This window comes from Daucus carota, chromosome 2, assembly GCF_001625215.2.
Source record: "Daucus carota subsp. sativus chromosome 2, DH1 v3.0, whole genome shotgun sequence".
Taxonomy (NCBI): Eukaryota; Viridiplantae; Streptophyta; class Magnoliopsida; order Apiales; family Apiaceae; genus Daucus; species Daucus carota.
Genome location: NC_030382.2, coordinates 48,777,708 through 48,805,706, shown reverse-complemented (window position 1 = coordinate 48,805,706; position 27,999 = coordinate 48,777,708). Strand labels below are relative to the sequence as shown.

The following is a 27,999-nucleotide window of genomic DNA, read 5'->3' as shown; positions in this document are numbered from 1 at the left end:
AAAATAAAGTATCATTTTGTCTCCATTTACATAATTTCACATAGTCAAATTACAATACAAACTTTAGTCTAATAAAATGCATAAACTTGAATCGAAGTCGTGGATTACTGAATTGATATGATTTGTAGTTGGTGTTGATAAGGTAACTAAGTAAATAACAACCCAACAAGTATAAACTAAAAAATTAATATATTTGTATAAAATTAATATTTTGTATATATATAATATAAAATATTTATATTATATATTATATATATATAAATATGCGGTTCGGTTTTATAACGGGTTGGTTTAATATAAAATCGAAACCAACCCACAAACCACGGTTTTTTAAATTAGTCGAACCGAAACCGTGAACCTCATTTCGGTTTCGGTTTGGATCGGATTAATATCGGATTGGTTTATACGGATTTTGCGGTTTAAACCAGACCGTGATCACCCCTAATTGACACTAACAATGAAATTGTAATTTGTAACGTGTACGTCTATACTAGACTCAATCTGCCCTATAGTTTCATGCTAGCATATTACATGTTTCGTTTTTGTGGTTTGATCTATATGTTTATTATTTTTTTTCTTTGACGTAATATGTTTATATTTAGTTGATTTTGGTTGTATATATATTATCATATGAAAATATGGAAGTTGTATTCTATTACGTTCAGTTGAAAGGGGATTTTTATAATAATTTAATATAAAATAATATTTTTGACAAATATTTTTTTTAAAAAATTGTGGGAATAATCTACATTCAAGACTAGATCAAATATGCACATAAAAAAATATATCTATGCTTTCAAAAAATAAATGAAAATATATTCATAATCATCATGCTTCTGGGAGACAAATCAAATGATGAATGCAATGAATAATTCCCAGCTCCTTATATCTTATTTAAGTTTGCTGCATATAAAATTATCATCTTTTTTTTTTGTTTTTAAAGGAATATAAAATTATTATCTTAAAATATATATTTATATATTTTGATTATAATATCAATATTTTTCTAATTAAATTATAAATTGACACTAAATGCCGCGTTCAGCAGCCAAACGCGGCGGTGTTGTAGTGTAATTTATGAACGTTGCTTAATTAGGCCGCTACTGTATAAAACAAAAAAACAAGAAACTAAACCCCCAAATTTCCAAAACCCTACAATCCAAAAATTGAAATCTCCCTCTCAAACTCCATTGGCCTCTCCTCTCTCCTCTCTTCTCTTCTCTCCAGATACACACACACATTACACACACAACTCTTCAAAGCCTCTCAATCAAGTGCAGTTTCGGATCTGTCAGCCAGCACAAACCGAGACCAATTAGACTTCTTCGCACACACACAGAGAGAGCAATTCTAGGGTTTACAAATCTCGGTTTTTCCAGACATGTCCTGGGAAAACGAGATTAATCTGAGCGATGTTAGCAGCGCAGGTCTCGTTGTTAGTGACCGAATTGGCCGTGACGTGGCTTCTCACCTTGATTTAGAGGAAGCTCTTGAAGCTTCCAGATACTCCAGCCATCCCTATTCTACTCATCCCAGAGAGGTACTTACTGTAATTATATATATATATATTATATTCTGTATGATGTGTTATTGTATTGCATTGTGCTCGCTCAATTTGATTGACTTGTATGAGTTTCGATTATAAAGCTCAGCGGAAGATGTGTTGTATCTTGTTGGTTTTGCCTTGTATGGCTACTTGAATTAGTACAATTTGGAAAGATTTTGATTTTGGATATATTCTAGTTTTCCTATTGTAGGCAATGCAGTAGAATCAATTTTTTAAATCACAATTTCAGTCATATTTGGATATTTATGTGAAGTTTTAATTGTTAAAACTGGGGTTTTGCTTCTTCTTCTTTTTCCTCTTTGGTTTATTAGAAGCAATTAAGGCCGGGCATGGTGATGGTACTAGTCTATCGGGATTGTTATTTATCTTGGCTTTAAATTTAGGAGGGGCACAAAAAGTGCGTGCGTGTGTGTGTGAATTGGTTTCTCCAGACAATTGCTGATATTATTAGGTTTTCCTGGCAGTGTCTGTCGTGTAATGACTATATTTAAGTTCTTCAGTTACTGCTAGAGATACTGGAGATAAGCTGAGGATTTTTTTGAAAAGAAAAGAGGACAGATGTTAGAACAATCTGCTGTTCTTGTATTCTAGTGTCATTTAGACAGCTCTAAACAATGCTGTATAACCTGTTCTTGCTCTACAAACACTCTAGAAGTTTATGCATTTACTGGCTCAGTTAGATGCAGTAGTTTGCTCAAGTAGACCTTATATTCAAAGTTTAGTGGCGTATTAATCTGAAAAAAAACCTAGCATTAGGAAAAAAAATCCTGTGGCGATTACGGAGGCATGTGAGATATATTTTCCCGTATTTAGATAAAGTAAATATTTGAAGGTTCTTACTTTATAGTTCATGTTCTTCGTGAAAAAACATTTGGTTATTTCACTTGTAATATTGTATTATATAATGTTAAACCACGTGCTCTATTGTACCTTACCTGTGTGCCTCATTGTTTTGCTTACATATCAATTCTTTTCACGATAACCTCTGGGTTTATGTATCCTTCACGTATTTATCTGTTGCTGTATAAGGTTTTATGCAAGGATTGGGAAGTTAACTGAATTAGAGGGGTACTACCGGTAGTTAGTCACCTACACTGTACTAAATAGTAAATAACCTGTCGGTAGAATCTCATTCAATTTTTAATTTAATTTAGCTTAACACAGAATTGACCAGTTTAGAGACACAAACCCAAAACTGCCACCTCTAGTTCAGTACAGAAAAGACCTGCCACGAGGTTAATTGTTAATATATATATATATATATATATATATATATATATATATCATTCTCTATTGCTTTAAAAAACACTTACAATACCTGTTTGTAGTTTAATATATTACTAATCTCAAGTGTTTGGCAATAGGCTTCTTATCACTTCTGAGCATTGGCTGCCATTGTAAATGTTGAAGCATATCTTGCTGCTTATTAGGTTCGTCTTGTTTGGATATATGCACGAGTTTCCAGTTTATAATGCTACATCTTTCTTGTAGTGGCCTCCTTTGGTTGAAGTATTGGACACTTGGGAGTTGCCCCCTGTATTAGTTGAAAAATATAATGCGGCTGGTGGTGAAGGAACTGCGTTATGTGGAATATTTCCAGAGATACGCAGGGCCTGGGCTTCTGTGGATAATACATTATTCATGTGGCGATTTGATAAGTGGTGAGAACTTTCTTACGTGATTCTGGAAATATGATAATTCTCTTTCATGCAACTTGTCAACGAAGTAGACAAACTAAATTGAATGTGCTAGCTCCCATTGTTTCCTTTTTTGAGTAGATAATACATGGTTGTCATAATTGGATGTTGGCACTTGGTAATTAAAATGGTGTTTACCGGATTTTGCTGTATAAAGAAATGTGCTCCAACAATGGTTTGTTGCTTTCTGTTAATGCATGCCTTAAAAAGCTTTACAATATACTAGTGTTTTAAGTCTACCTTTTCTTGTCGACAACACCCTCAGGCATACCACATGACATTTATTTGGGTAGCATAGGATAAGAACTGAAAGTCATTCGGGGGTCAAAGGTCAATTGTAAATGAAATGCAAGCAACCGAAGTTGGAAGAAGGGATTATCATTGTTTCGGTTTCTTAATCTTTGGATAGCATATGTGGACTCACTATCAATACTCTATACAGGGATATAGTGATCTTTAAAAATAAAGACAACTCAGACGAGGCATTGATTATAATAATTATTCCATCTGGGATTGTTATTAATTCTCACAAATAATAACAGTGAATCTACAGAACAGCTAGTTTTAGATGTGATGACCAGCTGGAACTAATGCTAAATGAAATGGCAGCTTAAATTTTTATAATGTTTGACTTTGTTTATTCAATCAATCTTTCCTGTGTCCACAAATAGGTTCTAACGTTCTTATCTATAGGGATGGTCAATGTCCTGAATATAGTGGAGAGGAAGAAGCTATATGTGCTGTTGGCTTGGCCAAAGCTAAACCTGGGATTTTTGTAGAGGCCATTCAGTATCTCTTAATCTTGGCAACTCCGGTTGAGGTGATGACATCCCCCTTGCCCTCCTATCTATAGCATGTTGAAAGCACATGTATCCGTGTGTATAATGTACACAAATGTAATGTTATGCTATTGAATATGCCTCCACCTTATTAACTGCAAGTGCTTCTGTAAATATATCATTTACTCTGTGGTTGCAAGTTTCCCTCCATTTAGTCTAATTATCTTTTTTATCTAATATATGCATTGTGTTTTTAATGGCTGATTCAGTTGACCAGCCATTCATTTCGTTTGTGAGTAACAGAAGCACTTAGTCACATATAGCCCTCTCTGGGAAGCATAATACATGTTTATGTAGAAAACATGATAATAGGGCCGTATCAGATGTAGCAAAGAATTAAAAAAGATAAATGAAGATGAAGGCTAGCATTCTCATTGTCAGGAGCTGGCAAGTTCTAACAGCTCCAATACAATATGGATATTGTTCACGAGAATAGGCTACAGTTTGATATTTTCTTGCCATTAAGGTTCAAACACCTATGTTCCTTTTTAAAAAGAGTAAACCACAGCATCTACACCCACTCATAGCAACTTTTGTACCTTTGTACAAGTTAAGAAACACTTCCACAGACAGAGCTGGCTCATTGTTGAAGGTTTCTAAGGCATACAAGATGAGCCTAGGAGCATTGTAGTGACATTTATAGGCAAGACCCCTGATCCTAGTGCCTAGGTCCAAGGCAGGATCGTATCAATATGAATAGCCAACACTTGGTAGTTCTCTAGCTTTGATGGAGAGGCTAAAAGTCCTGCACAAAAGCTCATTTCAGATTATGACACATCTGCATCACAAGCTTCTCTGTCAACAGCGAGACTAAAAATTTCAGCAATGTTATAGAATCCCGACTAACTTTGCCGAACCTTCGTCACTCGTGTACTTCAGTAGGAACCAAGTGATGCCTCATATTTGCTCTATATTCATTTCTTATTATTCTCTACATTTAGTGGTTAATTTTACATGTGGAGTACATCTTAATTACCATTTTTATTATCTTTAATGATTTTGTTTTGATAAGTAGTAATGGTTGATCATTACCTCTTTGCCTATATCATTTGCGCTAGTGTACTGATTATTGACACATACCTATGATTGTGCTTAGATAATCCTAGTGGGAGTGTGCTGCAGCCGGAAAGGTGATGGAACTGATCCATTTGCTGAGGTTTCACTACAGCCTTTGCCGCAGTATATTGTACCATCTGATGGTATAACAATGACATCTGTTGCGTGTACCGATAGAGGTCATATTTTCCTGTCTGGTCGTGATGGCCACATATATGAACTACAGTATACTACTGGTTCAGGTTGGCATAAGCATTGTCGTAAAGTATGTGTGACAGCAGGTCTGGAAGGCGTTATTTCCAGGTGTGTTTGCTTCTTCTTTCTACAGGTCTTTTTTGCCCTGTTAGCTCTTTTTCTATATAAGTTTTCAGTCCTTTGCTCTAACCAGCTGAGCTACCTGAACCACCTTCCTAAAGTCTGTTTTCTTCAAGGATATTTTCAGTCATAGGATCTCTGACTCATGTATTGTCACTAAAAATATATATAAATATATTAGATGCTCGAACAGTTGTATTTAAGCATGTTATGCCCCCAGCAGAAATTGTGCAATGACTGGCTGTAGGCCATTTTTAGTGAATAGGTATATCTTATGTTTTTGTTTGGCAGTCTAAAAAATTGAAATGTATATGATGAATCATGCACACAGATGTTTTTGTGTTAAATGTAGATCCATATAAGTTATTGATTGTATATTAAGTTTAGTATGGTAGTTTAATGGGCAATCTTGTCTAGATCCAATCTGTTGTAGTTCTTCTTTGGCTGCTGGTTTTTTGGGATATGCTGTATATATCTTTATACTAGGAAAGGATATGCTGATTTTCACTTAGACTAGGACTTGCTTTCTAAATATAAATTTCTGTCTTGTATATCAATCAGATGGCTTTTACCAAGTGTATTCAAGTTTGGAGCTGTTGACCCAATTGTGGAAATGGTTGTTGATAATGAAAGGCAGACGTTGTATGCTCGGACAGAAGAGATGAAAATCCAAGTTTATTCTTTGGGGCCAAATGGGGATGGACCTCTTAAGAAAGTGGCAGAAGAGAGAAATTTGATCAGCAAGGATTTACATTATGGCGGTAGGCAAGCATCAGGAAATAGAACCAGTCGATCTACAAAGACTTCCATAGTTTGCATTTCTCCTTTATCAACATTAGAATCAAAATGGATACACCTTGTTGCTGTTCTATCAGATGGCAGGAGAATGTACCTGTCAACTACTCAATCTAGTGGAAATAATGGTTCTGTGGGAGCTCTGGGTGGCTTCAGTAATAGTCATCAGAAACCTAGCTGCTTAAAAGTTGTAACAACCAGGCCGCCGCCTCCTTTAGGGGTTGGTGGTGGGCTTGCCTTTGGACCCATGTCTCTTGCTAGTAGATCACATAATGATGATCTGTCTCTGAAGATAGAATCAGCTTATTATGCTGTTGGAACTCTTGTCCTTTCTGATTCATCTCCGACCACTGTTTCCTCCCTATTAATTGTGAACAAGGACTCAACTACACAATCATCATCTGGCAACATAGGGACAGGTGCTAGAACTTCCAAGGCACTAAGAGAATCTGTATCTTCCTTGCCCATTGAAGGGCGCATGCTGTTTGTGGCAGATATCTCACCCATGCCGGAGGCAGGAGCCACGTTACAGTCACTATATTCTCAGTTGGAGTTTCTTGGATTTGATAGGTCGATGGAATCTTGTGAAAGATTAACTGAAAAGATATGGGCTAGGGGTGAGCTTCAAACTCAACATATACTTCCTAGAAGGAAAATTGTGGTGTTCAGTACCATGGGCATGATGGAAATAGTTTTCAACCGTCCAGTGGACATCCTGAGGAGGTTGCTCGAGTCAAGCTCCCCTAGATCAATATTAGAAGATTTCTTCAATCGATTCGGAGCTGGAGAGGCAGCTGCAATGTGTCTAATGATAGCTGCAAGGATCGTTCAAACTGAAAACCTTATAAGCAATGTTGTTGCCGAGAAGGCAGCTGAGGCTTTTGAGGACCCACGAGTTGTTGGAGTACCCCAACTTGAAGGTAGCAGTGGTTTGTCGAATACCAGAACTGCAGCTAGTGGGTTTAGCATGGGTCAGGTTGTTCAAGAGGCCAACCCTGTATTTTCTGGTGCTTATGAAGGGCTCTCTTTATGCTCATCAAGGATACTTTTACCTCTTTGGGAGTTTCCTGTCATGGTCTCGAAATGTGATATAGCTTCATCAGATCGTATGGATGAAAACGGTATAATTGTATGCAGGCTTTCAATAGAGGCAATGCAAGTCCTTGAAGACAAACTTCGTTCTCTAGAGAGGTTCCTTAAGTCTAGAAAAAATCAGAGGCGTGGACTATATGGCTGTGTCTCTGGTCTTGGAGACTTGACAGGTTCAATTTTAATTGGAATGGGTTCCGACCTGGGTGCAAGTGACCGAAGTATGGTTCGAAATTTGTTTGGACCCTATCCTCGAAATGTTGAGTCGAGCGAAGCTGTTTTATCCAATAAAAGGCAACGGCTTCCCTATAGTTCTGCAGAACTAGCTTCATTTGAGGTTCTGAAAAAAAAATTCAATTTTGCAATTATTCTCCCTTCTCTTTTTCATTACTTATGTTTACTTGATATGTGATGCAGGTGAGGGCGATTGAATGCACCAGGCAATTGCTCCTCCGATGTGGTGAAGCTTTGTTTCTGCTTCAACTTCTTTCGCAGCATCATGTCACACGATTAATTCAGGGCTTTGATGAGAATATAAAACGAGCATTGGTTCAGTTAACGTTTCATCAGTTAGTCTGCTCTGAGGAGGGTGACCGACTTGCTACAAGGCTTGTATCTGCATTGATGGAGGTAACTATTTTAAGATTCTACAAAGTCTTTTTCTTTATCAGCGGTAGCAGTTCATACCCTCATGGTTAAAAATATTCAGTCCCTTTTCCTTCCATTTCTTCTGGCTTAGTTATACGTATGTCATATGTTTGGTTTCTTCTGTTAATTTCTTAACAAGTTAACTCTTCTCCTCTTTCAGTATTATACAGGTCCTGATGGAAGGGGGACAGTAGATGATATAAGTGGTAGACTACGTGATGGTTGTCCAAGCTATTACAAAGAGTCTGATTACAAATTTTACTTGGCTGTTGAACGTCTTGAGCGAGCAGTTGCTACCCCTAATAAGGAGGAAAGGGAAAGTCTTGCAAGAGAAGCTTTTAGTTATTTGAGCAAAGTTCCAGAGTCTGCAGACCTGAGAACTGTTTGTAAACGCTTTGAGGACTTAAGGTCATTTTCTTTTACGACAAGTGCAGAAGTCTTTCTAATTATATTATACTGCATTTTGTATGTTTACGTAGTAACATGAAACTTTCCAGATTCTATGAAGCTGTGGTCCGCCTACCACTGCAAAAGGCACAAGCTGTAGATCCTGCTGGGGATGCTTCCAATGAGCATATAGATGCAGGAATTCGAGAATATGCACTTGCTCAGCGTGAGCAGTGCTATGAGATTATTACCAATGCTTTGCGTGCTTTGAAGGGTGATGTTTCACAAAGGGAATTGCGGTCTCCAATTAGGCCTGTGGCCCAATCTACTCTTGATCCAGCCTCTCGGAAAAAATATATATGCCAGATTGTTCAGCTTGGTGTACAATCACCTGATAGAGTTTTCCATGACTATTTATACCGAACTTTAATTAATTTGGGCCTTGAAAAGGAATTGCTAGAATTTGGAGGCCCTGATCTAGTTCCTTTCCTGCAAAATGCTTGTCGTGAACCTTTACAAGAGGTTGACTATTGCTCTTAAATTGTTTATTTAAAAATTTATCTCAGAACATATCATATCTCTTTTTTTTTTTAATAAAAATATATACTTCTATCAACTTCTGGTTTAGGTATGCAGTAAGCTTGCATTGGGAACCTTAATTGGGTTGGAGGGAAGTTAATATTTAAAATTGGCCTTATAAGCACTTTCTTTCCTCTGTAGGTCAGGGCTGCTTCTGCGATGGCATCAGCAACAGTTCCATCAAATCAAGCTAAATACTTTGAGCTTCTAGCACAGTATTATGTCATGAAAAGACAACATGTCTTAGCTGCTCATGTATTGTTGAGACTTGCAGAAAGGCGCTCCACAAATGATGAAGTTGCCCCTACACTCGAACAGAGGTCTTTATCTGTACTTGTTAAAATTATATCTTAATACTTGTCAGCACACTGAATCTTTAATTATATGAGTAAAAGACTTTTGCTGTTATGTAACAATGTGAGTGAAGAAATGGAAGAAGTGCACATATGATATCTTCGTATGAGATCCAGAAATTACACAATGCTGTGGTCATCCATCCCTTCCATTATGTGTTCTAGTATTGTTTTTTAAAAATATCGTTGAAACTTGTTTGTTTATTTTTATTTTGGAATTTTTTTGGTCCGGAGAGGCTTGCATATCGTATAGTTTACCGGCTTTATCCGTCTTTGGTTCCATTGCTTGTTTTTGTCTGGTTTAGTAATACTGCCTATCCTTGCGAGTTTTACTGACCCACTGGACCAGAAGCTTCTCATCTATATGTAAAGACATATACTGATGGCATTATAAACATTTACAGTTACTAAATAGTTTATTTGCTTTGTATGTCAGGAATGTCACATAAGAGTGTATGTTAATGAGCTTTAACTTTATTTGCCAACAAGTCCTCAGTTTATTTGTTGGTTGAGGTTGCATTTCTTATTGTTCTTTGATCTGTGAGGCTTATGACAAGCTGTTTGATGTAAAAGTGGTTCCAGCCAATATCCGGTTTTTTAGTCTTTTGAGGGAATTGATGGGTCTTTTTCTGAAAACCGTCTATTGACAGGGTCAACGGAATTGTCTTAATATCATCCTACCTTGTTATTGTTTTGTGTTTACTTACTCAAATATAACCGTTGTCCCTTGGTCTTTTAAAAAGGACAATGGTTTCATGTGGATTTTGTAAGATCCGTCAATTGTGGGCACAACACGAAGATTAAACACAGTTAGCGTCATGTTGACATTATAGTACACAAAATAAATGTATTTTTATTTATATAGTTCTTTGTTATAATACAAATTGCATCTATGTAATATATATACGTATTACTCTGATTTAACATATATTTGTGAAAAATTAAATATATATCTATTTCTATTTAAGTGTAACATGACACTAGAGTACAATATCTCATTTCGTGTAGTTATGGGTTTCATATTCAGGTATGAAATTAATAATTCCTTTCTCTGTATCATTAAAATTTTCGAAAATAGATTGCCAGGTCTTTGTAACTTCGGAAGTCTGTTTGGAGACTTGGTTTGCTGTTAATATCACACTACAGTGGAACAAATTTTATTCACATCTTGATTAATAATTATAAAGCTGACTGAACATTCCAGTATCTGTTAGTAATGCCTTATTTTAACGTTACCTGTATAGTTCCTGAAATTTATTTATTTTTTAATGTCAGGCGTCAATACCTGACTAATGCAGTGCTACAGGCAAAGAGTGCAAGTGATGGTGATGGCATAGTAGGTTCTTCAAGGAGTGCTTTAGATGACGGACTGTTGGATTTACTGGAAGGAAAACTCACCGTTCTTCAGTTTCAGATAAAGATCAAAGATGAATTGGAGGCAATGGCTTCTAAGTTAGAGGCCTCCACGTACCCGTCTGAACCTGTTGCAGGTGATATACCAACTGACGGCGTCATGTATGATGCCAATATTTTACGGACAGCACGAGAGAAGGCGAAAGAATTATCACTGGAATTGAGGAGTATTACACAATTATACAATGAATATGCTGTTCCCTTCGAGCTTTGGGAGGTAAATGCTTCTGTGTTCATTACTTGTTATCTTCTCGCATCATGCTTAGTCTTGTATAACATGCCTTATTATTGTAAAAGTTTTAGATATATGGTTCTGCATTAGTTTGTATCTTGACATGTTGGCTTTTACTGAAAAGTGAACTTGTGGATTAAGATTCTTACTTAGAACTGTGAAAGGCTCTATAGAAATAGTTAGTATCTACTTAAAATTAGTATTTTGTTTGCCCTTGAGCAAGTTATTACATTTCATATGATAAAGCTTCACCCCGAGAATATTTTCCGTACCTAATTGTCAGTTCTGAATCCATTTATCCTTGACTTTTTCTGGAAAATGGTTATCCTTGCCTTTTTTTTGCCGTGCAACAATATATTCTCCTTCAAAATTTGTATTGGGGTATTCTATGATTATATTTCGTTGGCCCTCTTTGCTCACTGGTAGTATCTATGTTGATTAAAAATCCTGTGTTGCTGAGAGAATCTGAGCTCATGTCATCATTTGCACTTTTTTCCAGAAATTGTCATCATTTGCATTTTCTCACTAATCGGACCTGATCTTCGCTGCTGCGAGTTTTTGATATTCTGTTGATACCCCTTGAGAGTTTACTGTGACTTTTTCTGCACTTGCAGATATGCTTGGAAATGTTGTATTTTGCAAACTACTCGGGGGATGCTGATAGTAGCATCGTAAGGGAGACTTGGGCGAGACTTCTCGATCAAGCTCTTTCAAATGGAGGCATTGCTGAAGCTTGTTCTGTTTTAAAAAGAGTTGGGTCTCATATCTACCCTGGAGATGTATCTATCTTACCTTTGGAGACATTGTGTCTTCATCTTGAAAAGGCCTCCCTGGTAAGAGAATGTTCTTTTTAATGCTATACTATATATATGTACATGTATGTATGCTACTTGCACAGAAAAAAAAGTTACCACTTACCAGGCCACTAATTTCTTAAAACTTTAATCGTGATATATATTTGCGCCCGTGCTTGTTTCATGTCAGTTTGGTGAGGAAAGTATGATGTTATTTTATACTGTACGTTGATTTGTAATAATTGTGATAAATATTTTTTCCTGTTATAATGGCAAAACTTGCTTTGCATGTCTAATAAAGCTGTTTATTCTTTGCAGGACCGATTAACTTCAGGAGTGGAATCTGTTGGGGATGAAGATGTTGCAAGGGCTCTGATTGCTGCCTGCAAGGGATCAACTGAGCTTGTTTTTAATACTTATGATCAGCTGATATCCAGTGGAGTAGTTCCGCAGCCACTAAGTTTGAAGTTGCGGCTTCTGCGCTCAGTGCTGACTGTACTTCGGGAGTGGGCTATGTCTGTGTATGCCCAGAGAATGGGTACAAGTAAACAAGGTGTTCGTGACAAGATCACTAGTGCTGCAAACAGGTCTGGTTCTTTCTATTCGATACGAGTTTATTATGTGCTCATAACCCAATTAAACTGACCAAACTGACCCAAACCGCCCCTTATTTTGGCCGACCCAACCGGCTAATAGTTAAACCGAATTTTAATTGGGTATAAATTGTGAAACCCGACTTAATTTGGTTGGGTGAGGGTTTTATTAATTTCTTCCCAATCCGACATTATACCATAAACAACATTACACTATACACTAATGAGCATGTATTGGTTTTTCATTGAACTTAACCGGTATATAAATTTTATTACTAATTATTACAAACCCTACACTTGTGAGCACTTCCTCTACTTCACACTCCACAAACTCTAAAAAGCACGAGGGCGGTCCAACGACAGATATTTAGTGACAAGATTCTATCATGGAATGTCTTAAATTATTCAATGTATACACTATACATGATTTGTACCCACTATAATATTATCATATCAGTAAATTCGAATTTCAGTTAGATGAGTTGGTATAAAAGGAATCCAACTCCAATGATATTCTCTCTGACACACTAAATCGAACAAACAACCAACAAAAAGGAATCGAGCTAGTTAAGACGATATACAACATGAAAGGAAATGTAAATAGTTCTTTACAGGTGATCTATAACATAGTGATAGAGCATACAGTTGCAAACTGATAAATTAAGGGAAGAAACGGATAACTTCAGAAAGAACATACACAGCTAAGCTAAGTTTATAATTTTATTCTTTTTATTTTTTATCAACCCAGCCCACCCAGACCCTCCCCAAAGTATAGATAGGAAGGTTGGGTTAGTGGATAATTTTTTTATGACGGGTTAAAATACTATAAACCCGAAGTAAATGGGTTGGGTTGATTAATTGCATGTAACCCGCGTGCAGCACTTTGCTAGTATTATTGTTGAAGTATAGTGTATGCATTTAGGCTTTTATGAACATAACATGAGTCCAAAATATTGGTCCTGTTGGCAATTAGCGGATTGAGTTAACTGTTTTGATTAGTAGATTGATCCACTAGCTACCAAAGACCAATACCAGAGGATTCATCTATAATTAGCCCTAATTTTCTCTCATTCCTCTAACTTTTAAATAGGGCCATCAGCTTTCTTATTATTTTTTACGTCAACCGGAGGATCAAACCCCAGATTATTGTTTGATGCTAATATCACCTGTTGCATTATCTTTAAATTATTACAAAACAGTCTTGCTTGATTTCCTTTACATTAAACCTTATTTAAGTTTAAATTTTTTAAAACAGATATATGACAGAGGTGCGAAGGTTGCCCCTTCCGCAAAATCAGACAGAAGCTGTGTATCGTGGGTTTAGAGAACTCGAGGAGTCACTTTTAAGTCCTTATCATCTTGACCGATTCTGATGTTCAATCAAAGCATTTCTCTGTTGTATGTATCTGAATAATAGTCATAGAAATGTTTTATTATTGTTTAGGTGTGTTACCATGTAGATTATAAAGGATGATGTTACCAATTTTTTCATCTACAAATTTTTCATCCTTTATATAAATATACCCGTGTCCAGAGGCAAATATGTGTGAAGTCTGAAGATATAGAAATCAGGATAATTCAGTGCTTGGTTCTATATGTAAACCAGGTAACACAATGTATTTTGTTCCTACGCAACTTGACAAATCAGGCATTTCCTAGTTGTATGATTTTAGTTAGACGTAGCATGTGTATGAAAAACTTGATGTAACATGAGGATGTTTGACTATTCTTATAATAGGTCACTTATTGTTTTAAGTTATAAGTTGATCACGAGGTTCTTGGCTAAGAAAGTCAACAGTTTCTTTTCACTAAAAGTTTGCTTCTGCCTTTTCTTATCTGCATGGATGCAGAAGCTCAGACGACTTCTCTTGCAATTTTAGTTCAGAAAGTAAGACTGATTTGGAGCTTATTTCTTGCAGGTCTCACCGTCTTGAAACATGACTTGTATTATATCTAAATAAACCAATGTGTTTTAAATTTAATACAATAAATTTGTATTAATACAGTCCCTTGGTATGCATCAGGACTCAGGAGTTAGGGTTGAGTCATTTGTTTGAAATTTCAGTTTATAAGTTGGTTAAATGTTTGGATAATTTTACGTATAATTATGTAATGATTTACTTATAATGTTTGCAAATTGACAAATAAGTTATTATAGTACTTAAATGATTTTATTTGTCATATTTTTATTGATTAAAACTTAAACAATAATAATGTAACTCTTGCATATACATTAATCTCCCAAATTATATTTAAAAATCATTCTGAACTGTTATGTCAACCATTCCAAATTATTTTGCAACAAAATTTGCACCTAATTTAATATATGTAGCATTAGAGTATCTCCAAGACTCTAATAATGTGTTTTGTCAAAAAAAAAAAAAGACTAATATAATGTGGAACCCTTGACTAAAAATCATGGATACATACTATAAATAAAGAATATATAAAATTTTTCTTAAAAAAATTCAACGGTAATAATAAATTCTCCTTCTTTATAAATATAATCAATCTTCTTTTATTGGCTATAATTGTTATAACTCATTGAATTAACAACCTAAAATATTAATCATTTTTTTTGAAGTATCCTAAAATATTAAACATTATTATTTTAAATATAAACAAATAATATAATCAATATTACAAACATAATATTTTATAATTTCAATAAATTTTACAATACATCTTGCGAATCTGATTTAATCGATCGATTTTGACAAATCCTATTTATACTCGGGTCAAATCAATTTTCCCAAATCGAGGGGTAATACTGAGATGTGATTTAATTTAAATTGCCCCTGATCGCCTGTGAATTGTGATTACTGTCAAACCGAACTCAATTTACTTTTACTATTGGATAAATCACGTAAGTTTTAGAAAAAAAAACCAAACCCAAATTGAGGTCCGAAGAGAAACCCGAAGAGGAAAAAGATAGAAGTTTCCTGAAACAGACATGTGTGCAGTGAGCCGTTTGCTTTTTGGCAACTTTCCCTTTTCCTTTTCGTCACTCACAACCGTAATTACGTTTCTCCTTTCCGTTTTTGTATCTCAATAGCTTTTAGATCTAACTCACATTAATAATCAGGCACAATTCACAAGCAAAGCTCACAATTACAATCATCACTTTAATCCACTTAAAACAAACGCCTCTTTTAATTTTATTCATAATTTAAAGTTGCTCTGCTTCGATCAACTTGAAACAAGAAGAAGCTAGGGTTTATGCCATGGCGGACGCTCTCTCCGCGATTCCCGCTTCTGTTCTTCGTAATTTAGCTGATAAGCTTTACGAAAAGCGCAAGAATGCTGCATTAGAGGTATATATGTGTGTGATTGTGTTGGATAGTGTTTGGTTTGGTTGTGTGTAATTGATGGATCTGATGTGGCAGGTGGAAGGAATTGTGAAGCAACTGACTGCGGCCGGAGATCACGATAGGATTTCGGCTGTCATCAATTTGCTGACTAATGAGTACACCTACTCGCCTCAGGCGAATCACCGGAAGGTTGTTTTTATTTGTGTTTTGATGATTTAGTTCCGGAATTTATGTGGTGTTGTTAAAATTTAAGTGTTTGGAATGTGAATTGTTTTTTTTAGGGTGGATTGATTGGTTTGGCGGCGGCTACTGTTGGTCTCACTAGTGAAGCTTCGCAGCATCTAGAGGTTGGTGGTTAAATGTTTACGAGTTCTGTTTTATTTACTTGAATGTTGGTAGTTGATTTGAGTAAAATGTGGAAAAATGATCTTTTGTGTTATTGAGTGGAATGTCTAAGAAATTAATTCTTGTTGCGGCAAGTTGCTTGCAACATTTAAGTTATATTGTTTTAGGAAACTATAAATACCTGCTACTTAATAAGATTCCTGAAACCCCCAATCCTCCTGCATCGGTGTGATAACTTATGTAATGTGATGTCTTCTCCTTCCATATGGACATGAATAACCATAGATGAGGATAAATCTATAGCGTGCAGATGCTTGAATGTTGTTAGCAATGTCGTTTTAACCAAGCTTTATTTATGTGGTTTTGGGTCTGGTAGGATTGGTTGACAACATACATGTACTTCCGTTAAACAGGATGCAGGTAATCTGGTTTCTTATTCCTTTCTAACCGGCAACTTGAACTCTTAGCTGAAAAAAGAGAGATGAGTTTCGAAAGCTAATTGGGTTAACAGTTTTGAGGCTAATGAAGTCATATTAATTACTTTTTTGGCCTAAGTGAGTTTTGGACCTGTGAGACTGCTTTATCTTATACTTCTGTACAAAAATTTCAGTTGCACAAGTGCCTGCTTCTTTAAATATTACTACGAAATTACACATTAAAAAAGGAACAGTATGTAAGTTGAAAATAATCAACTTTCCCTAGGAAGGAATAACACACACACACACACACACATTTTAGCAAATCCAAACAGCAAATATTTATACAATCGGGAAATATCACAAGATAAAGAAATCTAAATAGAAGGGGATCTCTTTCGTAGCCACACTACCATAACTTGTTGGAAGTATCCAACAAAGGCACCTGTCTAAGTGTTACATTCGGGAATATATTTATAGTTCCAAACTAGATTATTCCATTTGAATTTTGGTCCATGATGGCTTTTTTACTTTTTCGATGTTTCTCATTGATTTTGGCCCAATATAAACAATTTGAGTGTGAGAATATCCATGTCTGACTGTTGATTGTCCAACGCAGATACTAGAGGTTAAATAAAGAGTTGGGGCAATGTATCTAACATTGAAAGATTGAAATGTCAAAAGTATGATGGAGCTCTGATTTATCGCACAAGTTCTTCGTGAAAATCATATAATAAGTCTCTGGATCTGTGTTACTAGTTTATTATCATTTCAAGTCAAATTAATATCCTCAGTTTCTTCAAAGATAATTTTTAATCTGGCGACAAGGATTCTTGAGCCCAAGAATCTCTAGTAAGTCCTGTTATTGGCAGAGGGTTCTGTGATCCAAGATGATGTTCTTTTATGGATTGTCCTTCCTAATAGGCATTCACTTGCCAAAGATAACCTAAACCATATTACCTAAGGTCTACTGGGAAAATGGCTTTTCTGGCCAAGTTTTCATGTTCCAGTTGCTGGTTTCTAGATGGGTGCGTGGTTTGTGTTTGTAGAAGTTCCTCAACTTCCATGCGGGGTGTCTAAGATCAATGATGAAATTTGAATGGAATCATTTTGTCATGAGAAAGTTTTGTTATTGCTGGAAGTCTCTAATGAATCATTTTAGTATTTATTTTTTTGATTTTCCATTGGTACGTGCAGTTTCTTCCCATGGCAAAGAGAAATTTCAACCTCTAGTCATGATTTGTTTGAAAGGATTACCTAGGGCTGAGCAAAACCGAACCAAACCGAACTAACCGAACCGAACCGTACAAATTCGGTTCGGTTTGGTCCGGAATTTTTTAAAACTCCGGTTAGTTCGGTTTTCGGTTATAACCGAACTAAAAGTTCGGTTCGGTTCGGTTTTTGATACACAAAATTTCGGTTTAACCGAAATAACCGAAGTTTTAAATATTTATATAATTTATAAATTATATTTATATATAATATAAATAGTATATATAATTTACATACATTATTGATTACTCTGATTACTTGCGACTACTGTCTAAACACTTTAACCCTAAAGCCCATCTGTTAGGCAAGCCGCAGCCACACACCTTACCCCCGTCTTGCGCCACCACCAAGATCGACGACACCACATTACCAGCTCCTTGCTACTTCAAGAGGGTTATTGCGACTTCAAGACTTTTGAATCTGTGTTGATACAGCAGTATTGCAGATAGTGGGGTTATAGCAGTATTGCAGGTAGTGCAGGCCTAATGGTGTATAGGAATCTATGGCTACTGTAATTTTGCCTGGTATTGAATCTTAGTTTGATGGGTGTTATAGATTAATTTTTTTTTTATTTTTAAAACTTCGGTTTTTCTTTAACCGAACCGAAAAAACCGAAGTAATTTCGGTTCGGTTCGGTTTGAAATGCAAATACGGTTCGGTTCGGTTTCAAAAAATATGAAAGTTCGGTTTTCGGTTATTTCGGTTCGGTTCGGTTTTCGACCGAACCGACCGTTTGCTCTGCCCTAGGATTACCTAGTTGTGAAAAGGCGATATAAACATCATTCATTAATTATCTTGATGTGGTGGAAGCTCTTTTATTGTTTATGTTATATATAACTTATCAAATTCTTCCTCCCTTAATAATGTGTGCATACATCACAGTTTCCTGACGACAGGTCTTCAGTTTGCTGAAATGTATTATACTACAAAGTGCTTTCTATTCATTTTGTTGTTGTACTGATGACCCATTATTTAATGTGAACTTCCAGCAAATTGTACCACCAGTGATTAATTCCTTCTCTGACCAAGATAGTAGAGTTCGGTATTATGCGTGTGAAGCCCTATATAACATTGCCAAGGTGAGATCGAATTTAATAAATATATTGCAGCTGGTGTATTTTGCAAATTTTCCTCATATTAGCCCTTTGTGCAGGTTGTGAGGGGTGACTTTATTGTGTTCTTTAATCAGATCTTTGATGCTTTATGTAAACTTTCAGCAGACTCAGATGCCAATGTACAGAGTGCTGCTCATCTTTTAGATAGGCTTGTAAAGGTATAAATCCTCTATTTTAACCTTGATAGGGACTACATGTGTTTTCCTTTATTTTGTTTGTGTATATATTCATATAGTAACATCTTGATTTCAATCTTCTTGTAAGCAGGACATTGTCACGGAGAGTGACCAATTCAGGTTTTCCATCTCATTAAATAGTCTGGTTTTGTTTCTTGTGGTAAAGGATTAGCAATGCACTTCTCAGTTGCATGATATATTGTTTATGGGTTTTATGATCAGCATTGAAGAATTTATACCATTATTGCGGGAGCGTATGAATGTCCTCAATCCTTACGTCCGCCAGTTCTTGGTAGGGTGGATCACCGTACTGGACAGTGTTCCAGATATCGACATGCTGGGTTTTCTTCCTGATTTTCTTGATGGTAAATAATCTTGATTTGATTTTCGATAGATTCAACCAGTCAAGCTCTCTAGGTATAGCTTCATTCGCTCACCTTTTTATCTTGATGCAATGTAAGGCCTATTTAATATGTTAAGTGATTCAAGCCATGAAATTCGACAACAAGCTGATTCTGCACTATCGGAGTTTCTTCAGGAGATTAAGAATTCTCCAGTAAGTCTTTCCTGGAAAAAGCACCGTTATTAGTTCTATATAGTTGCTGTTACTGTGATTTGTATCTTATCTTTGTAATAAATCATAACTAATGTTATATTACAAATGTTACATTATTTGTTATTTTCGGACTTAAGTAGTGCTTGCATTTGAAGTCTGTAGATTATGGTCGCATGGCTGAAATACTTGTTCAGAGGGCAGCTTCCCCAGATGAATTTACTCGATTGACTGCCATTACTTGGGTATGGAAATTTAGACATTCAAAGTCATAAAATTCTTCCATATTGCTTTAGATTCTCTCTGAAATTTAGCTAGATATTAGTTATACCCTTCTGAATACCATGATTTGTCTCCAGATAAATGAGTTTGTGAAACTTGGCGGGGAGCAGCTTGTTCCGTATTATGCTGATATATTAGGTGCCATTTTGCCTTGCATAGCTGATAAAGAAGAAAAAATATGTGTTGTAAGTCAATGGAGGTCCATAAGAGTTTTTTACTTGCAATTCAGGAGTAAATATATCAATTTCTCTATTTCTGGTCTCTTCCCGCTGTCCGTGTATTTTTTAGTTTTTTTTAAGGAGTATCTTTGCATATGGTTTGAAAATCTGCTTTACTGGTTGTGTTATAAATCTACATCAGGTTGCTCGTGAAACTAATGTAGAACTTCGTAGTATGGAGGCTGATCCAGCTGAAGGCTTTGATGTTGGTGCAATCCTCTCTATTGCTAGGAGGTATATATTTTGATGCCGAATACAATTTTATGTGCTAATAATGCACATATCTATGATGTCTCTTTTGAGTCGAACATTTGTTTTGCATATACAGGGGTATGCTGAACTTAGCCTTTTTTATTGTTTCATTTTTTAGCCAGTTGTCAAGTGAATGGGAGGCTACTCGCATTGAAGCATTACACTGGATGTCTGCTCTGTTAAATAGACATCGGACGGAGGTAATAATAACTTTGTTTGTCATCCTACTCGTGTCTGTCCCTTATATTGTTGAATTGTATTGTAGGTGTTGAGAGAGAGAAATGCAGCACTAGATTAAGTTATGTTCAAAAAAGAGAATCAATCATGACTCTTTTTTCTCAGCGAGAATTGATGCTGTTAAATCATTCAAAGGGAGGCAGATATTTTTTTAATGTAAAAGAAGGCTCAATTTTTGGCACATATTGCATAATTGCAAGCTTTTTCTCTTCCTTATGTTATGTCCACTTGGATGGAATGAAATGAGGGGAGAATGGAATGCGATTTGTACCTCTTTGATGGAAGAACATCTGATTGTTTATACTCTTCTACACTTCCATTCCTTTCGTAGAAATTTAAACTAGATTCCCCTCATTTTCCTTACGAATTTCATTAAAAGGTTTCTATTTTCACATGCTTGTTTACCATTATCACCTACATACTTTCGTTCTCCTTATATTCTGTTAATAAATTTCACTCATTCTTTCCAAGTGAACATAGTTAGGATACTGCACATTTACCACTCTTTTTTTTAACTATTTATAGTAAAGTTACAAATTTAGCTATCGACAGATAGGGCAGCACTCTCTCTTTTTGTGTATTACTTCCTTGCTGTTGGTTTATTCATTTTGTTAATCTGTATGATTTTTCCTAAGACACATCTTACCTTTTGTTGCCTCTCACTTTGTTTTTGCAACTGAAACAGGTTCTAACTTTTCTGAATGATGTTTTTGACACTCTTCTGAAGGCACTATCAGATCCCTCCGATGCGGTATTATTCCTTTTTGCAATGTGCAGATAGGTTGCTTCTTTAATTTAAATTGTATTTTCAATTTCATGGTTAGTCATTCCTTATCCTAATCCCTTTCTGCATCTCCACTCCTGCCAGTTGAGCTAATATTTTTCAGTTAGGCATAGGTAGGAAGTAGGAACAGTCTCATGCTATATCTTTATATAAATTGAAGACTCAGTGACAATTTGGACCTTGACATGCACACACTAAAAACCATAAGTTCAATAAATGGAGAAAATCAAACTCTAACTTCCGCTATCAGGTGCTTTCAGTTAAGTATTTAGTGAGAGCTAGAATTCAAATATTAAGAATTGTTTAGGTTTGAAGTCTCAACAACAATGTTGGGATCTATCTCATACACGTGAAGATGGGATTTAAGATTGTTATTGGCTTTTATGTTAAATAAAGGAGCAAAATGCTCTTTTTTAATCTCTAATAGATTTATAAATTTTGGTATCTTTCCTCAGGTAGTGCTCCTGGTGCTTGAGGTGCATGCAGGTATAGCTAGTGAGCCGATGCAATTTCGGCAGCTTGTTGTATTTTTAGTCCACAGTTTTCGTATTGACAACTCTTTGTTAGAGAAGTGAGTTCTCTCCCCTTTCTCCTAGTTATCAATCTTTAGGTAGCTGATATCCTCTATATAAGCTTTACTATTTTTTTTGGGTTGGTGATTGTTTAATTTTATTTCTAGACGGGGGGCTTTGATAATACGCCGACTGTGTGTACTTTTGGATGCTGAAAGAGTTTATCGTGAGGTCTCCACAATACTTGAGGGTGAATCTGACTTGGATTTTGCATCTATTATGGTTCAGGTTGCAAAAATCTATGAATTGTCATAGTTATTATATGGTGTGATGTATACATATTTCCATGTTATAAATCGTTAGTCCGCTTTAATTAGCTATGGTGTATATGGTATAATTTGAGTGGGGTTACTTATCAGGCAAAATCAAACCCTATAGTACAGTAAAACCTCGATAAATTAATAAGCTCTATTAAATAATAATTTCTCGCAGTTCCAACTTAGGCCAATGGGATAAATAATAATATTGCCAAATGCATAAGATAATAATTTTTAGAAAGTCCTCAAGGACTGATAGAAATATAAAATAATAATGTATTAAACATACAATTCTTTTATGTAACACATAATACCAAAATATTTTGTGGACAACTTTGCTAAAATAATGCTCAATTGTTGAGCTCTTTAGTTTCTCAAAATCAGATACAGTCTGATCTCTGATGAATATATGAATGCTAATACATATGCATGCAATGAATATATACGTGTTAGAATTTGCAATTTCAACTGTGTTTTTGGTGCATGAACTAATTAATTAAATATTTTTGGTACGTGTGGTTATTAATTTTGACGCTCAGTACAAATAGATATTTGATTTATTACTGCAGTATGCATGTTGAATTATGAGTAAATAATTATATTTTGCATGAAATATTTTGTAAATTAATAAATTTATAAGTTATTGATAAAAAAAATAGAATTTTCATTAATCGATAAACTAATAACCTTGCTAAAATAATATTATTTTTCGGGTTAAGGATATAAATTTAAAGAGGTTTTACTGTACTTATATGCCGCCCAACAAAGTAATTGGAAGGCCTCCTGTTAATGTCTTAGTGTACAGCTTAACATTTTTCAGTTGTGTTGCAGGCTTTGAATTTAATTTTACTTACTTCATCCGAGTTATCACACCTTCGAGATCTGCTTAAGAAATCCTCAGTGAATGAGGCTGGAAAAGACTTATATCTTGCCTTGTATAATTCGTGGTGCCATTCACCTATGGCAATAATCAGTCTTTGCCTATTATCTCAGGCAAGAGCTAAGAATTTTGAGCTATCCATTTCTGCATTATGTGGTTATGTGTGTTATTGCGGTGACCAATTACTCCACGTTCGCTGTACTGATGCTCCATGTAATTGCATTTATCTACAGACTTACGAGCATGCAAGTACTGTCATTCAGTCTCTGGCCGAAGAGGATATCAATGTTAAGTGCTTAGTTCAGCTGGACAAATTAATCAATTTGCTGGAGACTCCAATATTCGCATATCTTAGGTTGCAGGTGCTTCAAATTAACCCAAGTTTTAGAATTTTAAATAGAATTGCATAGCTATACTACCTTTGTTGATCTTTCTTTAAATTTCTATTTTTTCTCATGTTACCACTCCTTTTGTTATAATGACCACCTCATGATTTGGTAAGATATATACTTTTATACCGGGGGCCATTAACACTTCATTTCTAAAATGCTCAACATAATTTATCCTGAGCCAAAGTAACTAGTTATTACTCTGTATTGTATTTTTAGTTGAAATACTCAACACAGCATAAGCATCAATATGACAATTGCTCATTGGTGCTACTATGCATACCTTACATTTTAACATCTTAGAAAGTATCGAACCATGAACGAAGAAAGGCATGAGAGAAAAGCATATTGGCTAGTGATTGTGAGGCCCCAATTATTGATTGGAGGGGACACCAAAGGCCTCTGCCCTTCCATCCCTTGGTTGGATAGGTAGAGAGGGCAGAGCTCTTGGTTTTTTCATGTTGTCAAAGAGTTGAACAATGAAAATAGACGGCCAGTGCCTGACCTGAATTGATCGGGTCATGTAGGAAAAAGGTTCAAGTCTCCCGGTCTGTTAGGATGCCTCAGCTACATACATCACTACACCTTCCACTTGACACCTATCGTAATGATAAACGGCCCGTCTCGCCGTATTAAACTGATGCAGAGAGTTAATTTTTTTGATACTAATTCGTTGTGATACAAGTAAGCAAAGAAAGATACATTTGAGTGAGTTAATCCCGGAAAATTCACTGCCCTAAGGCGATGAGATCCAACCACTTGTGAAACAGTATGCCGAAGAGTTTTCAAGAGAAGAATTTGCCCCACGTTCTATCCATAACAAGAGAAACAATTCTCAATATCAATTAATCAATCAAAGTCTTTCGTATAAGAATAGATTACATCTCCTTGTAAGTAGAGTACATTTCTAAAGATAAACCTCCAAGTATAATCCTTATAATAATGGAAACAAATTATTTTCTTAACTTATTCTGTTCCATATATTTATACTGAACTGTTTATATGAAGTAGTTTAATTTTATAATGAATTATAATCAAATCCATTCCTAAATAATAACATAGAATAAATACGAAATAATATTTTAATTTCTCATTCCCATCACAAGCACATTGTTAGATTGTAATATCTATACACCTTGTATGTTAGTCAATGTTCCGTGTTATTTCAGCTCTAAATTCCTCAGTAAGAACTAATGAAGCAGTTTAGAGCTGTTTAATTACTTAGGTCACATCTTATCATATCAGTTTTCACAGTAGAGCTTGTTCACTAGTCATGTGGGTCCAACATTGTATTAAGCTCTTTTGCGCTAGTGGCCGCCAGGGACCATTTAATAGCTTGTAACTGCTCAGTCACAACCCTGACAAATCATTTAGATAATAAGACCATATTGCATTTAGAATTTAGATATCCTATTTTGCCTGAGGATTGAAGAAAAGAAAAAACTCAAATATGCAGTCTATTAGGTAGTTATTTATGCTCGTCATAACTCACGTTTTTTTAGCATTATTAAATTATGGAACACTATATGTTCTTATAAAGGAACTCATTTATAGTAGTGAGAAACAGCAATGGAGATTTAACTATCAATAGAATTCTGTTAAGGTCTTCTCTGAAGAGCTGCATGTAAATTCTTGACTCGTTTACAATTGATGCTTTAGTTAGTCTGTGATTACGTGCGATTTTTTAAATTCAGTGCATCATAGCATGATAAAACTGAAAAGCAGCCCTTGTAGTGTTTTATACTTTTATTTTGATTTATGTAAAAGTTATGTTTTCTTGTTGATTCAGCTGCTGGAACCTGGAAAGCACATATGGCTGTTAAAAGCTCTGTATGGTCTTCTTATGCTGTTACCTCAGGTACTTTGTCTCCAAATTTTGCTTTAGGATATGGAACAAAACTATAATATTTATCAGGGCAATAGTTATCACTCTGCATCTGGAAGCAGTTAATTTGTTAAATGATCATTCTAACATCCTCATGGATTTGAAAGATATGAATGTTACATTATACACAAGATAGGGAACTTAAAAAATGTGCAAGACTTTTGATCAATGTATGGCCCACATCATCATCACTGTTACCTAACAAAGGGTGCGTAGCAGACTTTGTATTGCATATATAAAAATCCACAAGCACCATGTAATTCAGAAGTTATTTATTTGATTCATGAAACTGGTGTAATTTTTTGTTTTCTTTGGTTGAGGCTAATTATATAAATTTGAATACCCACTCAAATATGCCTCTACCAAGGCTTAAACCCTTGGCCTCTTTTCACCTAGAGTAGAGGGGTATCCATTAGCCTATGCCTTGCAGATAAAGTGGGTGTTATGTGCTAATAGCACCCATGTTATCATCTAGGAAACAGCAAGGAAAGCATCCGTTGACTTTGATACATCTTTTCTAAATTTTTGTCGCAGATGTTAGTGTGCAGTCAACCTTTTCTTCTGGCTCTTTTTGTTCATTTTAAACCATAACTATATTATAGGCTTAAAAATCTCCACTTACGGAAATAGCTAATTGTTGGTGTCTGTATGGTATCACCAGATTGAGTATTGCAATATAATCTGAAAATAATGGTTTATAAGCTCTTTATTCTCTTCTGATCCATTTAGTGTTGAGTGCAGCAAAGTGCAGCCTTTAAAGTTCTACGGACTCGATTAAAAACAGTACCATCCTACTCCTTCAGCGGGGAACATATTCACCAATCATCATCAGGAAATCCTTATACAAATAGATATAACATGCCCAGTGGATCTTATGAATCCGGAGATGGTGAAATTGATGAAGACTTGCAAAACGCACACAGTGGAATGAATTTTCCGTCCAGGTTGCAGCAGTTTGCGCAAATGCAGCAGCAGCATCGTATGTATTATGAATCTGAAGCACAGTCCCGCTACAGTCCTATGTTGGCATCTAAGGTTCGAGTAACCTCCTAAATTTCGATTTGTTGCATCTTAATCAATATACAAATTTTATTGATGTTATATTAGGATTCATGTTGACCCGCATGTGCAGTAGTGCCTGCGAGACTTGAGATGGTTTTGACCGGGTACTCTAGACAAAAAAGATGAATTGTTGCTATCCATGGAATTTGATACTATCTTGTGATATTCCAAGATTAGACTGGACTCCTTTTTGGCTTGGTCATTACCAAGCTAGTGCTTTTGCCAAATTCTTTTTCCGTTCAGATTATTTTAAAAGTTGCCTGTGACCTAAAGTTATATATATATATAGGCAGGTGCTTAAATGAGAACCACATACCTATGTGAGATATGAGAACAAATCTCAGCCACACATTCAATCTAATCTAACGGCCCCGCCAGGGGCAGCACACAGAAATACAATACACCCTCACACACACAAGCCCAGCTAATCCCTGCTGTTTTTAATTTGATTTTTCCCGTCAATCGGTAAACTTTTTTCAAAATCCGACTTCACTGAATTTTAGATGCTTTAAAATATTTATTTATTCATTTTTATTTGACAACAATTTAACTGTTTGTGTTAAAACGTTTTCCTTTTACTTGCACATCCATAATAACTAATGAGTTCTTGAATATTGTGATATATCTTTCACATTCATGTATGTATTACATATGTAAATATGTTATTTAAAATTTATGATGAATATTTTAAATTCATTTTATTAATCAATTTTTAGAATTATAAATATATGTCAACCTCTATTGTAGAATAACCTCTTTGTAGTTAGAAATTTTCGCCGTACCAAGGATGTATATGTGTGTGTGTGTGTGTGTGTGTGTTTTGAGGGATTACGATGAACCATAGAATTCAGTGTGTAGATTTTTAAGATGGTTAACAAGTGTTCTGGAGGAGCAGTTATGTCTTGAGGATAGAAGAGAACTCATATAGATGTATGGAAATGATATTTTTTGATATGTTTCCTTTTCCCCCCTCTGAAGTGTATTGTTGTCAAATGATTTTACAGGATGTGCAAAGTCCTGAAGAAGCTCCAAGACCTTCTATCGTGCCAGAAATTAACAAATCCTTGTCAAGACTCAAGATCAGCTCGTAGTGGTCCAGGCCAGCGATAGCTTTGCAGTTCTTTTCCTCGCCATGTAATGAGGCTAGTTTTAGATGACAGCTGATGCAAATATCAATGTTTAAGGCATGGATGAGGTTAGTTCTGGTATAATATGTAAATTGTATGTCATAGTAGCTTGTTTAGTTATACTCCCAACCATGGTCAGGATGATGGGTCAATGAATTTGAGTTGAGTTTTCCTGAGCTATTCTTTTTCCCTGTGAACACATGCTTAATGTGTCACACATGCTCATATGGTTCTGTTGTTTTTATTGGAAAACCATATGAGCTATAGGTAGATATTAATTGTAGAAAATGCCATTTTTCAATTATTAATGTGCGGCGACAAGTGCCAAAATAAAGTATTATTCTAATTGTATATATACACAGTTTGTTTCGAGACATATATACGTTCATGGTGTATGCATCAGAAATTTAGATACCATGCAAATCAGGTCTTATCGATGATGATGAAGTTTTAATGGAATATTTTGACTTATTTTAAGTTTGTTTTTATTAAGTTATTATATTTTAGGG

General features: G+C 35.4%; 2 protein-coding genes across 2 annotated transcripts; both read left to right on the top strand.

Moving 5' to 3' along the window:
* Positions 1-1,094: 1,094 nt before the first annotated feature.
* On the top strand, positions 1,095-14,119 carry LOC108209065 (nuclear pore complex protein NUP155). The gene is made up of 13 exons (XM_017379781.2): positions 1,095-1,540; positions 3,059-3,228; positions 3,958-4,084; positions 5,200-5,462; positions 6,036-7,695; positions 7,776-7,988; positions 8,167-8,414; positions 8,504-8,915; positions 9,114-9,292; positions 10,601-10,955; positions 11,585-11,803; positions 12,083-12,351; positions 13,613-14,119. The coding sequence occupies exons 1-13, from the start codon at positions 1,382-1,384 to the stop codon at positions 13,728-13,730; spliced, it is 4,392 nt and encodes a 1,463-aa protein (XP_017235270.1). The 5' UTR covers positions 1,095-1,381; the 3' UTR covers positions 13,731-14,119.
* Positions 14,120-15,241: 1,122 nt separating this feature from the next.
* LOC108209327 (protein VAC14 homolog) lies at positions 15,242-27,866 on the top strand. Its single transcript, XM_017380171.2, has 20 exons — positions 15,242-15,671; positions 15,744-15,857; positions 15,950-16,015; positions 18,691-18,780; positions 18,855-18,974; positions 19,084-19,112; positions 19,215-19,357; positions 19,454-19,548; positions 19,704-19,790; positions 19,905-20,012; positions 20,188-20,279; positions 20,416-20,497; positions 21,220-21,285; positions 21,774-21,889; positions 21,998-22,118; positions 22,979-23,140; positions 23,261-23,389; positions 25,206-25,274; positions 26,043-26,336; positions 27,368-27,866. The coding sequence occupies exons 1-20, from the start codon at positions 15,582-15,584 to the stop codon at positions 27,452-27,454; spliced, it is 2,160 nt and encodes a 719-aa protein (XP_017235660.1). The 5' UTR covers positions 15,242-15,581; the 3' UTR covers positions 27,455-27,866.
* The last annotated feature ends 133 nt before the right edge of the window (positions 27,867-27,999 follow it).